Below are 19,246 nucleotides of genomic sequence, written 5' to 3' on the forward strand. Positions count from 1 at the left end.
GAACAAACTATAACGCGTGTGACCTTAATATTTAACGATTTTTATTTATTTATTCCGTTGCAATATGACAGGCGTTAGCCCAATACGTTACAATGAGGTAAACACTAACTGAGTAAACGTATTTTTATTTAATGCAATTAGTAAGCTTTACGCGTTTTAAATACTCAGAAATTAAATAAAACATATAATAATTAATGTCGGGCATCGTCTTTCGTACATTTTAGAAAATTAAAATTTCACATTGCATATTTTGTGTTACACTATATGTCATTTAGTTAAATTAGAGCTAATACGATACGACATCAAAATCTTTTGTTAAAAGTATTATCCACAAATGGGATATAGATAATCCGTTAAAACTTTTACATAAAATAGCTCTGTCCAAGTTACAGCTATTTTAAATAAATGTTGTATCGCTCAAGTTGAGCAATAAACTTGGAAGCAGAGAAGAGTTATTGAGAGTTTTAATTAGAATACTTCAAACTACTCGAAACTTTTCGTGCAATGATTCGGCAAAACCTTCTATAAACACTTACAATATAAAAGTCAAGATTATATTAAACCGAATAAACTTAGTTTCAAGATATTAGAACAATTGACCTGATTGAGTGCTAAACTATAGATTGATATGTTTTGTGAAATAGGCTCTGTTCAATAGTAGAAATTAGCATTTTAAAAATTTCTAAAAATGAAATGATCATATTTTATTATAATGCGGAAGCATGCATGACATAACCTCAAATATTTTTAACATAATATTTATGTCTTGAAATGAAAATATTTTTGATACAAAAAATTACACGCAAATTCACAAAGCTAAATTAAAAAATACTTTAATGTAAAGAACGTGTTAACTACACTGTTAAAATAGTTTTTAATTTAATAATATATATGATATTTGGCTCACATAAAAAAACACATTTTCAATAAAAATATAAGCTAACAAATTCTTGCATTTTTTTAATATATTTAAAAGTGATTAAGCTAACGGTAATAGTTACATAATTACAATAATAACACTTATTTTAAAAAAAATTAGCGTTTGCGCCGGCTTTGCCGCAATCTGTTTTATTACGGTATTAAATTTAATTTAATGTTTTATTTCTGTATTACAAACGTTATTAAATTTATAAAATACAATAATAAATTTATAAAATGCAATAATAATTTTTTTAAATTAAATTAAATTAAATTTATTAAATTAAATTAAATTTATTAAATGCAAGTTCTTGAATTTTTTTTTTATTTAAGCTTGAGGCCAAATATTTAATAGTGATTAAGCTAAAAGGCAATAGTTACATATAAAATGTATTATAATAATAACACTCAATTAATTTTTAACAAAACTATTTTTAACACGTTTTTGCTCAATGTATTTATATATTTGTTTTCTAAGGACTAGATAAAAAATATCACATGTTATTTTTAATTTAATAATTAAAGTATATTAATGAATAATAAAATTAACTAAGCTATTTATCGCTCACTTGTGTCATAGTCTGTTAATTGGACGACGTCTAGCGTCGTTTGAATCGCACTGTCATTGTTTTTCAATTTTGAAAGCAATCAATGATGACTTTAGGACCTTCGTAATAGTAATTGACTACCCCAGAGGATATACCTCCTAAAAGAGTCCCGAAATGACGGCGCCAACTAAACTGTAATGCGACCGGCGCCCGTCGCCTCCTAAACAAACAAACACTAATCTTTTTTATGATAATTTGACTAACGGACGGCTCCGGTCCAAAATTGTAGAAAAGGCAATAACAAAAAAGGTGATGTGGATATATCAGATAAATAAGGCACATACCTTATATCGACTTTAATAAAATGGCTCTCGAATGTTTCTATACTTTAGTTTATTTTATGAAGATTCATAAACATGCGTAGGAAGGTTCGAGAGGTGCTTTATTGACGATTTTTTCGCAATTAAATTGCAAAATTCATCTTCTTCTCCTTCTGTGCCCACACGCGAACGGAAAAAGAGAATTATGTAAGGAATGGTAGAATTGTAGAAATTAACACGGGTCTACGTGGGTTGATTGAGGAAAAAAGTAATTACTGCGAATGCTCTTCTCTCAGTTGAAACACACCTTAAACTGCTATTATGATAATTTATTTTATTTTATTTTCCATTCATAAAACTTTATGATAATTTCGAGGGCGTACAATATAGACTTTTTAGGATAAAAGCGTGAAATTTACATTTGGCGATTTTGAAGTTTATGATTCGGAATCAAATATTGGAATGAATAAATTAATGAAAAAAATATATGGTGTCATAAAATTTAAGAGCGTGTTACAGAAATACCAATTAGTCGCTTTTAGATCTTAAAAACATATTTGTGCAATTTTATTATTTTAGTTCTTAATATTTACCTTAATGGATAAAATTGTGACTCAACATCAATCAACCTTTTTACTTCAGTCAAAAAAACGGCTAATTCTCTTAATATTCCTATTAACATTAAGATGGTTTGGACACGTTTTTTGTCGGTGTTTTTGTTTTTTAGAGGTGAAATAGACTGTCTGGTCCGTCTGGAACCCGTCTGTCTTTTAAAAATTCATGTGTCAGACCTGTTCGTTCGCCTCTTCAAATAAGGACAGTTTATGACACAGCTAATTATGGGCTTCGTAAAAAAATCAGTCTTGAACAATACCAATTCCAGTAAGGAAAAAAGTTACTATTCAAATCAAGTTCTACGAAATTATTAATAATCGCTTCAATTGAATCTGAGCACGTTCTCCAATCGAATAAAAATCTGATTGTTATTTTTTACAATTTTTGAGTTGGAAGCTTAAATATATTTAGCAGCATTTGTGATAGAAAAATGATGAACAAAAAAAATGCTGAAATTCGAGCGAACTGTGGAAAACGCCGGCAATTAATTATAAAATAAGCGCCGTCTCTACGAAGTGGTATTAAAAATAATATATTGTAGGAAACTCTTCTCTTGACTGCTTAGTATAGATTGCGTTGTATTAATTAGTTTTAAACTCCTATCTTAAATAAATATATACAAATTAATTTTAAAAGAAAGAAAAAAATTATGGCAGCTTTTCAATTTTATAATCTTGACTGATATTGAACGTTGACTTTTCTAATTTATATACTGATCGTTTCTAAATAATAATTTAGAGTCTTTGATCTTTAAATATAAGTTCATATTCAACATCATTGATTATCGCGGTAGTATTTAAAGCTCTTAAACTCAAAGTTAATATTATGTCGAAAGCTATAAATTAGGTTTAATACGTAAGGTACGCTACTATTTTATTTAAAGAAAATAAGGTTTTAGATTAGTTTTATTTTTTTATTTTAATATTTTTAAAAAAAAAATCTTTTTAATGGCAAGAACCCATAAGTGTAATATTTAAATGTATACTGTTGCATATGGTTAATATGGCTTGTTTTTTATACCTTATCATATTTTCTATCTCATGATTTATATCATAGTATAATAAATCATTTTGTCTTTTTGATCATAACTTATTTTTTTAAGTAGACTCTATTTTATTTTACAGTTTATAACATTAGTGCTTAGATTGGTTTTATATATTCCATTGCCAGACATTGCTTTTTATAAAGCAGAAGTACATAAACTTTTTAACCGTATACCCTTTCAGGAGTTTATCAACTTTTTATTAATCTAAAATACTGCTTTTAAAATCTTTTATAATATATATTATTTATCATATATTTAATAAATTAAAACAGACTTTTTATACAAAAATATCTTTCTAGAAAAATAAAATGTAAAAAGTACAAAAAATGAAAATAAACATTTGTTAATAAAAGTGTCGGGATCACCCGTAATCGTTATAGCTCAATCGTTCAAATATAACTATTAAATGTTATTACATCGATTCGTTTGTATCCTTTGAACTTTCCAGGATCACAGTTTTTTCTCTTGTGCCAAAAAAGTGCAGTAAAACAGGTACAAAAACCCTGATTATTCATTACATAAAACGTCAACTAATTTTCAGCGATTTTTAAATCACCATAACGCATATACAGTATAACATAAAATATTTTTAAATAGTACTAAAAAATCTGGTTTTATCTTTAATATCCAGACGATTGTGAATAATTTCCATTACTAACACTTCGCTCCCGACTTGGAATAAACGCCGCGTTAACCCTAAGAGCACCAAGTAAAACAGCCGCTTTCCTCTGATCTTTCATTTAAAAACTTGAATCACCTCAATTCCCAAGATCATAACCCATTATTTGATTCGAGTTTATTACTACATATATTTAAAATTATTAATATTTAACCAATGTTTTTACGTGTAATATAATTTATAATCAATAGATGGCACTGCATCTAAAGTCGGTTCTTAAAAATTGCGCCTTTTTTAAAATTAAAATTCAAGTGCCGCTATAGGGGATCGAACCCGCAACTTCAGAGTTACTAGTCTAAGACGTGCTATTCCGTCCTTATAAATAAACACGTGCACATTTAAATTTCACAAAAATTAGAAAAGTAGTATTATTACACAATAATTAAATACACAATGCACATAATATTTGTTTAAAGTAAAAATTGCTGCTTACAGTTGAACTGTGATAAAGCAAACAATGGACATCTAGAAAGCTAGCAAAAAAATGTTTTGACTAAAGCAAAACATTAGTGAAATTGCAATTTTGCAATACCCAAAACATTTTCACAATAGCCACGAAGTCCTTTGCAAGATATTTATTAACACAATATAAAACAATTTTTAAACTTTTATTCATAAAATTTAAGACAGATCACTAGATAAAAAGGCCTATTCTTTGCAGGAAAAAAATACATAGAAAGCACATTAAAATAATATTGAAACAATATATAATATTTTTTAAAGATATGTCATTGTAAAGGCTACTTCTCTTTATTTTTAATAAGAACATTAGACTGTAGTGTAATATTTTGATAAAGCAACACGCATGTTATAATAAAAATGTAATCTATTTTAAGATTTTGCTTTCATTATTGCATTTTTTTAGATCCGATTCAGTTTATAATTTTTTTCAAACGAAATCAAAAACATCAGTTTAATTTTTAGGTTATTCTAATTGTAGTATTTTTTATTAAGAGATCAGTAAATTAATATAATACTTTGTTAAATCAACACCATTAATACAGTTTATATAAGAAAAAAACATTAAAGTTTCTTGTTTAAACTTAATATCATCAATATACAAATACCTTTTTAATAAATTATATGATCTCTTTCATAAAAAAGGCGAAAGGTCAGAGATTATCAATAATACATAATTTGGCCACTTCAATTTTTTTTACTCGATTAACGTATTACATGTTATGTTACGTTTATAATTACGTGCCGATCAGCGTGGCGCCAACTGGCGGAAGATGTTCTTTGCAACCACTACGTTTCGGTGCTGCCGAAGTAGCTGTTCCGTTGTAATTTGCCATTGGAAAGATTTCTAATATACACACTCCCTTCTAACAAATTGGTATATTAGCCAAGAAAGGTTGTAATATTATAATCCCATTTGAATTTACGACCTTTATTAAAAGATGTGTCGCATTCTTATAGTGAAAAATATTTTTCAGATAGAAAAACTCATAGATAAAATTATATTATTCTGAAAATTAAAACTTACTTCTTTTACGTTGTATATCCTGCAAATATTTTTTTATGCTACTAATTTGGTTCCACCTATTTCACATGAATTCTGTTTTGTTGAATTTATAACATCTGTCAATTTACAAAAATAAATAAATAAACATCTTAAAAACAACTGATAACGTAACGATAATAATATCGTTATCCTACTTAATTTTTAATGACTTTTATTTTTGCCATAAACTAAAATTGAGTTTATAGCGTGAGAGATAGTCGATTAATCATTTCACTTGTGATAAAAAAAAATGTAGCGTACCTCCCCCCTTTTAAAACATATGAATGAAATTGCGTTACTTCATATCAGTTGGCCGAAAAGGTGATTAGCGACGGGTCATGGTCGATCGTTGCGAGCGTGACGGCCAAATTATTATTTATATAATATATACACACGTTTTTTATACCTCCCATAATAGAATATATTTAATTGATAACACCTTATTATGAAATAGGAGATTAATGAAATGATAACATTCCTTACAACTGTAATAATCAAAATTGTTTATTGTTTATTATATATTAATTATAAGGTTGTTTTGACTGCATAATAAATAAATATAAATTATTAAACTGGAATAAGTGCTTATTTATATGTAATTAATTTAATACTATTAGATAACGACCTGTAAAAGATTTTTAAATATATTTTTTAATAAGGGTGCTTTTCTTGTATAATATATTAAAGGGTGACTCAACTTAATTAAGCATAGTGGGTTTTTAATGCTATTTACGTCAGATAAAAATGTGAATAGGTTATATTTTTTATGTATGAGTCAATTTTGATTATTAAAAAATATTCTAATGTACTAAAAATTACATAAAAATGAACTTTAATTCAAATACTCCAAAAAATACTTTGCCCAATAGGAGAGCGCAAAAAACAATTATCCCTTCTCAGAAGTGTAATTGTTTTTGACCAAAATTCGGTTTAAATATACTTTTATTAGCCCTCTTATATTAGAAGTACATAGTAATATCGATAAGGGTAGCTATCATATTTTTAAAACATGGTGTAAAATCGAATCGCAGAAAAACTATGGAGCAATATGCGAAATATGACGTCTGTCTATACTTCTTCTTCTGCTTATTGTCCCCTAAAAGTTGAGATGGCTTAGTTTATATTTTGGACTTTGGTTTGAACAGCAAATGGACGTTTCGCAACTGTCACAATACTCTTCCGCGAGATTATACAAATTTAAAAAAATTCTAACTGCGATGATCGATCAGAATTATATTTATATAATAATCACTATTTCCAATCTCTCATACACGATAGATAATAAAAAACACAAAGGTTCATGTGGGTTTTAAGCATAAGTTTTTTGGGTATTTTTTTACCGACTATACTACTAGTTAAATACCAATCATTTTGAATATATGTATGTAGTTTCAAAATCGTGTCGAAGGTTGGATTCAACTATTGGAAAATCAGGCAACTATTTTTAATAAACGGTAAGAGAAAAACGGCTTTTCCTCGTCTTTATCTCTACATAGCTCCATTTGATGCAAATTTAGCTAAGCTCTCGATTATTCCAATCTCATTCGGGAACGTAGTGGTGGGCAATCTCGATGATTTTTAACTGGTTTATGTTGCGTAAATAATGATGGACCTTTACAAAGCAATACCTCTCTACTTTGAATTGCTACATATATAAAATAATATCATAGATAATTTTATGATATATTCACTTTTACTAGACAATTTTCCTTAACGAAACCTTTACGAAACTGCTGCAATCAATCAGCTGAAAACTCACGCCTTGCTAGATTAACGTATCAAACCTTTTGCTTCTTCGTTTGGTGCGTATTGCAATTATGGTGGATATTTTATTCTAGTGTTATGCCTTCATACTGTTCCAGTATTTTGATTTTTTGACTGCACATCCTTGTATTATTAATATGCGCCTTTACTAATTAATTGAACAGTAGAGCATGTCAGATTTAATGAAACGTCGTTAAAGAAGAACTTCTCTGGACAATTTTTTTTATTTACCGGTGATCTACACCTTCATAACTGTCGCGATTTCTGCGACCGGTCCTGTAACTTATACACCTCCTGTCGGTCACGCCATATCGTATGTCCTTTACAACCTGACCGTTGGTCGTAACGTTCTCTTTCGGCACGCCTGTGCCTTGTCACTCAAATTCTGTTGAATTATAAAATCGCACCGTCAAAATATGTACGCGAATAAACAACAAGTGCGCATACATATAATCGAATATCAAAAATTCATCCGCTGGTCATACAGGGCCACGGTCGAGTCAATCTTTATTAAACCTTTTTGACTTGTTTGATTATTTTTTTCCTTCTTCTTTACATACGGTCAGTCAGTAATGAAAATCGAAATTATCAACGCCGACGTTGAAACAAGGTCGATAAAATTAATACAATAATCATTTTTTTATTATCGAAGGTTGGTTTGATTGCTAATTCATCACTAGATTGCGCTTTTGTTTAGAGCAACACAAAAAATGGGCGCACGTAAGTCGTTTCGCTTCTAACTACGCTGACAATAAATAGCGGTTTATGTTTTTATTTATGATGCTTATTGCGTGTGTGATGAACCCATTATGTTAGTTTTTTCTATAATCGATCACTATGATCCCAATTAAGTGACTGAAAGGTGATTATGGTTAATCTTGTGCGATGGATTAGAGCGTTGACCTCACTGAATCCTTTACATCAATATCTTATTACTCTTTTTTTTCATGATTAAAAGTTATAACTGTTGTACATTTAATTTATCCATGTGTCCAGTGCAGTGTTTCTGAATTAAAGCAGCACACTGTAGATACGATCGTATCACTCTTCTTATTGTATATTTTTAGTGACTAGTACATGGAAGTCAATATCTCAAAATATGAGCATTGGTACAGATTATCGTCCAGGTGATTCTGAGCATTCATTAAACTATTTCTCTTTAACACTATACTGGCCGATGGTACAACACATGTGCCATGCCCTGGACAATCGTAATTTTAATATCTATTTTAGAATATTTAGTTATACGAAAATATATTTGTAATGTAATAATTTTTGTTTTTAAACACTCTTCACCTATTTACTTGTATCTCTAAAGATTCAAAGGAGCTATTTTTAGAATGTATCGTATGCTTAAATCGCATAGTGTATAAAAAAAATATATTTTCTTTTAATTTTTATTTAAGTTGATTTTTAATTTTTAAACATTTTTTTCTTTTTAAATAAAGTTAGGAATTTATTAATGTTTTTAATAGCCGCCATTTTGAAAAAAAATAGCGGAACAGCCAAATTATACAGTTACAAAATATTATTATATATTTTAAAATAATGTTTTATCGCAATATAATTAAAAAATCTTACCGTGTCCTCAAAAACCCACATAAATAAAAAAAATATTTTTCAAGATTTTTTAAACGATTTTTTGTATATATAGATATTTTGTATAATATTTTTATTAAAAAATTCATTTTTAAAAGTTTTCCACGTTTCATTAACTGCCATTTTTAAAATAAGATAGCTGATTAGGCTACCTAACAAATTTGAATATGTACAATAGCTTTATCTTGGTATACGTATTCAAAACTAAGGCAGTTATCGTGTCCGCAAAAATCTACATAAATGAGAAAAAACGTAAAAAAAAAACATTTATTTTATAGTATAATTCTATTTTAAATCGAATTTTTACCTATTTACTTTTTTTATTTTTTTTACTATTTATTTTTTTTTTTTTATTATTTTTTTTTTTTAGGCATGACAATATTGTAGTTTGTTGTATAGCCTTATTTTATTTAAGTTTTTGCTGTCCAAGAAATGTTCCAAGCCGTTTTATAAGTTTATAACTTTGTTATCAATCAAAGCCTTTAGTCTGGTTGATATGGAATATGGATTTAGCAGACTAAAGTCCATTTTTACCTCGGGACCAGATTTTATTCCAGACTACATTCTAAAAGGATGCAAGTCTGGTATTTTACAGCCTCTAAAATTTATATTTAATTTAATTTTGAGATCCTCTTGTTTTCCAGAATTGTGGAAATGTTCAAAAGTCACTCCGATTCATACATAAAAAGGGTCCCAAATCTCAGATTGACAATTACAGGCCAATAGCTTTGATCTCATCACCTGCAAAATTATTTGAAATTGTTTTGCATAAATACATTTTTAATCATTGCAGGTGTATGCTTCTCGACCAACAGCATGGTTTCCGTAAATCTCGATCCACTGTCACTAATCTAATGGTTTTGTCTAACTATGTTTCAAAATCATTGGACTCTGGTGTACAAGTGGACGTCGTACCTATACACAGATTTTGAAAAAGCATTTGATAAAGTTAACCATGCTTTACTTGTAAAAAAGTTATCTAATTTCGGGTTTTCTGAAGATCTCATAAATCTATTCTCAAATTACTTGACCAATAGATATCAATTCGTCAAGTAAAATAACTCCTTTTCAGAACGATATAAGACCCCTACTGGAGTACCTCAAGGATCCAATTTGGGTCCATTGTTGTTTTTATTGTTCATTAATGACATAGAAACAGCAATAGAGCATTCAGATTTTTTATTATATGCAGATGACTTGAAAATTTACAAGAAAATGCATTCGATTTCTGATTCCCTCGACCTACAGGAGGATCTCAACTCTATATGGAAATGGGCTTGCTATAACCAATTGCCTTTCAGTGTAAAGAAATGTCACACAATTTCATTTTTAAGGTCATTAACGCCGGCAAAATATTCATACCATCTAGGCGGATATTTTCTGGAAAGGTTTTCTTCGACTAAGGATTTAGGAGTGACTTTCGAAGAACGTTGGAAATTTAGCCAGCACATTGCAGAGACTCATAGCAAATCCTTAAAAATGCTCGGTTTTATCTTGAGAAATGCGCGTTACTTCAGGAATACTTTAGTATTGCGCACTCTTTATGATACTCTAGTCCGCAGCATACTAGAAACTAGCTCCATCATTTGGATCCCAGGCGTAATGAATCAATGTAATGAATTGAAGCTGGAAAAAGTACAACGTAAATTTCTTCGATATTTATACTTGAAGGAATACGGGTATTATCCGTTCTTGTTTCCCAGTGCTTTTATTTTGGGAGCCCTGGGATACGTTTCTTTGTCGACTCGCAGAAGTGTTTATGTAATTAAACACTTCTGGAAATTGCTCAAGGGCATCGTAGACAATCCTTGCTCGAGCAGCTTCAAATGTGGGCTCCTGAAGGTGGTTATAGTTCTCGGTCCACTATTCTTGCCTGTTAAGTGTAGAACTGGAGAACTTGCCAACTCTTCTCTGGCCAAGGCTATTTATCTGCTTAATTCTGTCCAAAGTAATATTGACATTTTCTCTTGCACATATGGAGTTTTGGTTCAGTTCGTATGGGACAATGCACACCTGTTGAGGTGATTTGTGTCTGTTGTTTTGTCTTGTTTATATTTGTATGTATTATGATGTATTAGTACTTTTGACTATCGTGACGCATTAGGTTTGCCTGTCAGGTCACGATGGTTATAATTTTAATAAATAAATAAATAACAATAAAACAAAACTACAGTCGTCACAACGGAAGCGCCCTAAAAAGCCAAAAACAAAAAGGACGTTTAATTTGATCAAATATCATCGTTTTCCTTACTAATTTCTTCGATTATAATAGTGTGTATAATAGTCCACTATAAATTCTTACCACTAGGTCGTACGAAAAATAAGAAGTATTGACTTACATGATTCAATCAACAAGATAGTCCAAAGAAAACGTCACGAATTAAAGTTTTTTGATTTGGCACCATCTCACATATTCGTAATACATATTTGACCCTAAAATGACACCGTCGTGATACTGTAGTTACTCTATTCACCAGATATGATTAGATAAAACGCTGGAATAAGTGTATTATATTTGATATCAGAGCAATATCAATATTGAAGTATAAATATAAACATTTCTATAAAATATAAAATTGTATATGGTGTAAAAAAAGATAAACAAATATTCTTTCAGCAATTCGAAGGCTATTCAAATGAATAATAATTTTTCTGATACACAAGAGGAGCCTTGCACTACTTTCTATGTCTGCCGATGAATTCTTAACGATTATCACTCGGCCACCGCCGCTGATTTCTCGGTAGTGTTTTTCATTTGCAATTCTCGAACCGCGCCCGGAGCAAAAAGACCTCCTCATTATATACGGTACATGAATATCGCCGGCGAAATGACCACACGTGGTGCATTTTATACCCTGCAGCTCGCCGATCGATATTCGAGCGAATCATGACCTGGTTGACCATATGTCTCCGAAGAATAGGTATGTCCGACGTTGATCCGTTAACTTTGATCTTGAGGAAATGAATAATAAAATGTTAGCAAAAACAATCAATGAAATCTGCCAATTATGTTTATAAAATATAAATTTTATTGTCACTTAAACTATAGTTTAAATGACAATAAAATTTATTTTAAATTATTCTGGTGTTATGATTTTTCTCCCACGAGCAATTATACTATATGACATATCCTTCATCATCAATTAGTTAATGGATAACGATTTACTATATATATATTATAAGCGCGTTACTGATATTATATATACATATGTGCTTAGGGTATAAGATTATGGTATAATATTATACCCTGACCTTTTCATTTCGGTAGTGCTTAACCAAAACCGACAGAACCGACACGTTTTGTACATATTTGTTTAGGTCGTGTGTTTAGCAACAAAATGTGCTCTTCTCGTATACAATTTAAACCACCACGGAGGTCCATGAGTTAATAAATGGACCTCCTAGACTTTATTATGACCGGATTTACTTTCAGTTGAACTAACACTTCGTTTGAACGTGGCGTTTGACGAATGATACTTATAATCGATCAACGTCAAATGTGCTGCGAGTGGTTTTGACTTATTGCCATGTACTAGCAAGGGTAGTAATCTTTAAAATATATAGAAATAAATCTGTGTGTATAAACAAACTAGTATTTGACAAATACAAATTGAAAATGAGATTATTGTTGAGTAACATATGTCAGTAAAGACATATGTTACTCAACAATTTCTGGAACCTGAAATTAGCTAAATTTTATTCTAAAAAAACTTTATAGAAAATATATATTGTTAAAATGCACTTTCATAAACTTTTATAATTTTATGATGCACTTTTCGAAATTGCACAAACGTCGGAAGACAATCCAGCAATAAAGCTGAATATTTGTCAAAAAAATAAAAACTTTAAACCAAAATCATGCTATAAAAAATGTAATAAAAAATGTACTTTTTCTTTTTACCTATTAAAGAGCTTCTGAATTTCCAAACATATTCAGTACGTGAGGAGGAATAAGCTTATTATGTTTGAAGCTGATAAAAACATATGTTAAGTAATAGATTTACCATGCTTCAAAATAAAATTGTATAATAAATTATAAAAACGTATTAAAATATTTTTTGCATTAATTAAATAAACACATTTAATTGGCATATATACATATACAAATACTATGTATGTATATAATTTACTATACAGTGGCCAAGCACAACTTTATTTTTCCACGTGATTGACACAATATAAATGTAAAAAATCTAGCTTCATGTTGTCTTTGAACTATCAACCTTTTAATTATATAAATAACAATGACAATGATATTTTATGTAAAGATAAAATAATCAAATATATTTTTACATTAACAGGACTTTATACGCAAGGACTGGTACACGAAGACGATTTTGAGATGGTGGTTCCGGTGCGTGTTACCAAAGACGGAAGTTTTGTATCACACGATTTGGGAGCAAATCACGATGGAATTGAGCAGCTTTCCAGAAGAAGAAGACGTTCGATAGGTGAAGATGTTCCTGATTTTGAAGATGTGGAAGAACTTGTGCATTATAATCTAACACTGGGTGGCAGAGCTCTGAAGCTCAACTTGAGGTATGTAAATTTTTTTTTATTAATAACAAAAATTGTTATTTTAATATTGTATATATATACAATATTATATATAATATGAAAAGAAATCACAGCATTTCATACTGGTTAAAGAGTTATAATAGTTTTAGTAACACTTAGCGCATATGCGCATGCGCGAGCTTACCGCAAAATGTAAACCATATTTTACGATACTATCAAAAAACATATTATGAATTAATTATTTTCTTATAATAAGTATATTTTAATAATGGACAAAACTTTCAGTAATAATTATTATAGAACCAAGAATAATTTATTGTTAATGATGAAGATGATATTTTTATTTAAGGTGTGTCGTATTTCATTTTAGGTGTTAATACTTTTTATTTGTTTATCAATATCATATAACATCTTTTAATATATATTAATAATATTATAATATATTAAGGAAGCGAATAACTATTGTATAATAACCGTTCAAACGCGTGTCTAAAATACGTGACGAAATGGCAGTTAGTCTTTCTTTGGGTGGTCGAGTTTTTTTCCAAAATAAAATATTGTCACATTAAAAATACCACCATCGTTATTTTAATATCCACATCGACCAAAAAAATAGTATATTGCAATCCGTGGGTTTGCAAATTTACGATTTTCTTATTCCTAATCGTTTAGTTGTATGTTTATATAAAGATTCACAGGCACCGATTAAATAGTTTTTTGTCATTTTTTTCCAGCACTATAGACATGTTCACTGTATTGTGCAATAAATTAGTATCTCTATATGCGACACGTGTTGAATATTTATATATAGCTGCTATTTTAAACTGAATTTATGTTATATGCGCGCTATATAACGTCTTACAACAGGTATTCGTATTCTTGTTCATTTTTTGCTATATTCTGTGGTTGTCCGTTAAATATTATAAATGCAGTAGTTATATAATGAATGTTACCAAGGAGATGGTAAAATATATTATAAATCGTTTCTGTTCGACCTTATGCGCTTTATGAGTAAGAAAAGGAATATATCTATATACATATATATATATAGAACTAATTAAAATTACTTGAAAAATCACAAACCATTTTTATTTTGCTACAGGTACTGAAATAATGCTTTTAATACTAAATTAAAAACCGTAAAATAAGTACAAATTATAATTATTTTAACAATTAGCTAATTTATAATAAATACTTGAATCATAAACTTTAATTAAATACACTTTCCATTGCCATTTAAAATGTTATGAGTGTTTCGCGCGTTCTTCAATTTCACTTGTATCACTCTGAATATTTATTATATTTACATTAATTAACAAAGTTTTCGCTTGCGTTGCTTATTTAGCTTATAATATAAATATGTATGTATCCAGATATTACATGCCTCATTTGCAGATGGTATGTAGTTCATTTTAAACTAGAAGACGCTTAAAAGACCATCTAACATTTTTTAGATTATCTTAAAAGTGCGTATTTTAACACGCGATGTTATTGCTACAGTTGTAAATTAAAGTTCTATTCTACTACTTTTTTACGTGTGGTTGTAAAGGTTAAAAATACGATTAGTCTTCTTTGGGGGCTGTCATTAAAATCTCAGAAAGTTATTGCCATAACATAAAAATGTTATTGCTACAAGCTAGCTGCGATTCAGGTGAAAATTTATATTATTAGTATATGTTTCTGAGAATTTAAGTTGATGCTGAAAATAATCCTGAGCTTAGTATGAAACTAATGCTTTGTATGTATATTACATAAACTATAAATTATTCTTGATTGTAATCTTTTATGAACATTTAATTTACTTTTAACACATAATAATATATTTTTTGCTATAATTTTTGTATTGTACATATTTCTATTTAAGATAGATATTGAAATCTTTATTATGTTTACAAAATATCTTTACAAGCTTAATTTACATTAATTTTAATGCTCGAAATTGCATGAACGAGCTGACATAATGTTTCGATATCACGCGAAAACGCGTGAACGGACCATAATGTTGTGACGATCACAAACAAGCCCTCATTACGACCAGTAAAAATAGCACGCAAGTGTTCTTACTGTAAATATTCTCCGTCTTTGAAACATTATTTATTTCTTGCGAAATGACCACGGGAAACACTAAACCACACAGATGCCCAAGTTTGTAAAGGGTATTATTATTAAAATTTATGTTAATTTATTGTGACCAAAATAATTATCCATCAACAAGGAAACAAGACAATAGCGTGAAGAATTAGGACCCCACAAGCTCCCGTTAAGACCATAAATAACACGCAAGGATTCTCCTGTGCATTGAAAGAATATTTCTTAATATATATATATATATATATATATATATATATATATATATATATATATATATATATATATATATATATATATATATATATATATATATATATATATATATATATATATATATATATATATATATATATATATATATATATATATATAATAAATCACCAGATCCATTAGATCCCATCAAGCAAATGTCTCCGATGAGGAGATGGCTGGCACAAGATGCCACTCGAAGAGACCAGCAGATGCCCGCCGTCCGTGGATAACATACTGTCATGGGCGCTCACATCCCGAGAGCGACTCCCCCATATGAGCATTACCACGCCACCTACAATATTTTTGAGGACCTGCCACGGACATCATCCCTGCACCAGCTTTTCCATCATCGCTCGGAGAAAATATCGTCTGTCACAACTGCAATATAATCTAGTTAGATTCCACCAAGCGTCACACCTCCTATGATTCTCAAACCTTAAAATATGTTATAATAAAAATGCACATAAGGCACTTCAATTGCGGTTACCTTATTTTTTTTCTAATTTACTCTAAATATTTTTAGTGGTAAAAAATATTTAATATTCACATTGCCAAAATTCACGATAAGGCGTCAAAGATGCTCGGTTTTGTTATACGGAGCGCGTGTCGCTTCAATAATTTATTGGCGATTTGCGTTCTGTACAATACACGCTAGTTCGTAGCGTCTTCGAATATGGCTTCATTGTCTGGAATATAAGCGAATCGAAGTACTGAGTTGTTGAGGAGAATTCGAAGAAAAAATCTGATAAATTTGTGCAAGATCATATCCGTATTTCTATCCTAGTGACATTTTGCTAGAAGCCGTGGGATATAATTTGCTTCTCAAAAAAGCACTTTTTAAAATTGCTAAGAAGCGATATCGATAACCCATTAATACTCGATTTCTTTCTCCCTTGAGAGTTGCGATTGCAACCCTTATTCTTGCCCGTCGTGGCGAGGCATCCAACTTCCCAACGGCGATAGCTATGAGGAGCTGGAAAATATATGTAGGATGATATAAATATTGTTTGTATAATAGCCTTAATGACAATATGAAACTTGTCAAGTCATTATGGTCAAATAAAAAACATATTAAAAATAAATTAGCTTAAATTTTTTCTTAAAAAAATATCAAACTGTTTTTTTTTCAAATCCATTTTCAAATTTACATCTTATATTTTTATAATATATGTAAATATACAAATAATTATAAATTGCCGGCGTCTTTGTTTGCTTAATCGGACCGGCTCAGCGGATTATATGACTGCTTAAAATCGATTTAGCAAAAACGTACAATTATTACCATAATAAATAGTAGAATTTGTCTCGTTAACTTGTATAAAAACACATATGCTAACCGTAAAAACAAATTATCACACTCTGTTGCGTTATTATATCACCTTAATGCGTTTACTTAAAGCACAAGTGTTAAATATTAACGCCACGCCGGGCGTTAAGCCATCTACGATGAATAAGTACTTTTTGACACTTTTTTTATTGGCTTAATTAAAACTGGATGTAGCTCTATAATTAATGCTAATGAAACTTTTAAATAAAACACATAAGCTTTTTACCTCGTAATGTGATGATAACTTTGGGAAAACAAATAGCACGAATTTATTTTCAATAGTTCTTGACGGATTTTTAATGAAAATACTTGTCTGTATGTCTTTCAAAACAAATTTGATATAACAAGATGATTATACACTTATATAGTGTAGTTAAACATCAATAAATGCAATTATTCTTAATCGTTCAATTATAAAAAATATTGTAGGCTTTAATGCAGAATAATAATATTACGACAATTTTTATTTCATTATTATTGTTTATTACTTCAAAGATCTCAACATATGATATTCCAAAGATTGATAATCAAAAATAAAAGAAAAACACTTCTAGTCCTTTATTTTTTCTCATGTGATTCTTACCATATGAGGACGTTGCATTATCATGTTGCAAAAATATTCTGTTACGATTTATATAGCACATGTTTTTGTTTTTAATGATTGGTGTAATTGATTTATTTTATTGATTTATTTATCTAATATAGCTAATTGTTCATACAATAAACAAATATAATCAAAACATACATATAAACATATATTATTATTATAGCTTATTTCTTAATGCACGAATATATATTATCAATTATTTTTATAATCGAGTAATCTATAAATATTTTTAAAATATTATCTAATTATTAAACATTCATTTGGTTTTATTCTCATTTGGTTTAAATACATTATTTTTCAACCATCTTTATATATTTAACTGTTAACAATATTTCTCTGTCGTTATTATCTTACCTAATTAATTCACAATGTCTTACCAAACATACAATATAAGTAATGTCATGTTTAAGAGTTGTTTTTTTCTGCTACCTGCTCTTTTAATACGTTATCATTCAGTATTCATCATTCGTTCTTAGCTACTTTTATGATCCAAAAATGTTTTTTGTGAAGCCAGTGTTACACATTTATACGCGCATCGTTTTGCGAACATACCATAATGTGTGCGATACCCATATCTTATGTTCCCAAACCTTCCAGATTTTTTTTATGCATCTTTAGCACTTCCATGAGAATCAAGTATATATTTTTTATTATTTAAAATTTCAACGGCTATTCGATATTAATTTTCATCTTTAGAGGTTTTGCTTCAAATAAGTCTTAAACACAAAATCACCCGATTATAATTTTTTAAATTATTTTTGGCACTTGCTAACATGCAATACGTTTCAATAAACTAAACAAATGTTTTATGATGTGTTCGTGTAACCCATATTACATACAAAATGCGCAAAAAATGCACCCTTTATTTGCCAAAGTACCCTGACGTAATATACGACCGTAATTCTAGCCATTGTTATTAAAAATTACAAAGCCTGTGACGTTGAAAAGTTAACACGTAATTTTACTTCATTTTATGAATGCTATAAAGTAGTAATAATTTTAAGCGTTTCTCTATACTTAATATTATTTCATTATTTAAGTCTTGTAATGTTATTTCAAAGCATAAATATGAGTTTTTGTGAGAGTTTTGTAAGAAGCTCGTTGCAATACGGTCGTGTTTCGGTGAAGCTTCGTACGGCGTCCGTGGCATTCAAACGGTTAAATATCAGAAAATGATTACATCTTGCGAATCAGATCAAATATACGTTTAAGAGAAATAGCGTGTCTGACTTAATCGGGGAGCGAATAAGGCCCATAAAAACGCTCCGTATTTAACCGTTCTAATGCCACGCGCCTCATACGGGGCTCAATCGCTACACGCCCGTAATGCCAAGAGCCACATATGGTGCATATACAGAATGTTTCTTACGCTACGAAGTAATATAATAAGATTATTAAGATATGTATGGAGAAACCTTTAAAATTATTACCGCTTTAATAGCTGTCTTAGAAACAGCTA

The 19,246-nt window shown here is 29.4% G+C and overlaps 1 protein-coding gene across 2 annotated transcripts in view; it reads left to right on the forward strand.

The window, feature by feature from the left end:
* Nucleotides 1-19,246, forward strand: part of AdamTS-B (ADAM metallopeptidase with thrombospondin type 1 motif B) — a 140,844-nt gene that overhangs the window by 56,963 nt on the left and 64,635 nt on the right. For both annotated transcript variants that reach the window (XM_088200363.1, XM_088200371.1), the window contains exon 3: nucleotides 13,294-13,531. In XM_088200363.1, the coding sequence (XP_088056489.1) occupies nucleotides 13,294-13,531 (238 nt within the window). The remainder of the gene's footprint in view (nucleotides 1-13,293; nucleotides 13,532-19,246) is intronic.

This window comes from Plectrocnemia conspersa, unplaced genomic scaffold (genome assembly GCF_051122295.1).
Source record: "Plectrocnemia conspersa isolate PC_06_02 unplaced genomic scaffold, ASM5112229v1 ptg000001l, whole genome shotgun sequence".
In the NCBI taxonomy this organism is placed as follows: domain Eukaryota; kingdom Metazoa; phylum Arthropoda; class Insecta; order Trichoptera; family Polycentropodidae; genus Plectrocnemia; species Plectrocnemia conspersa.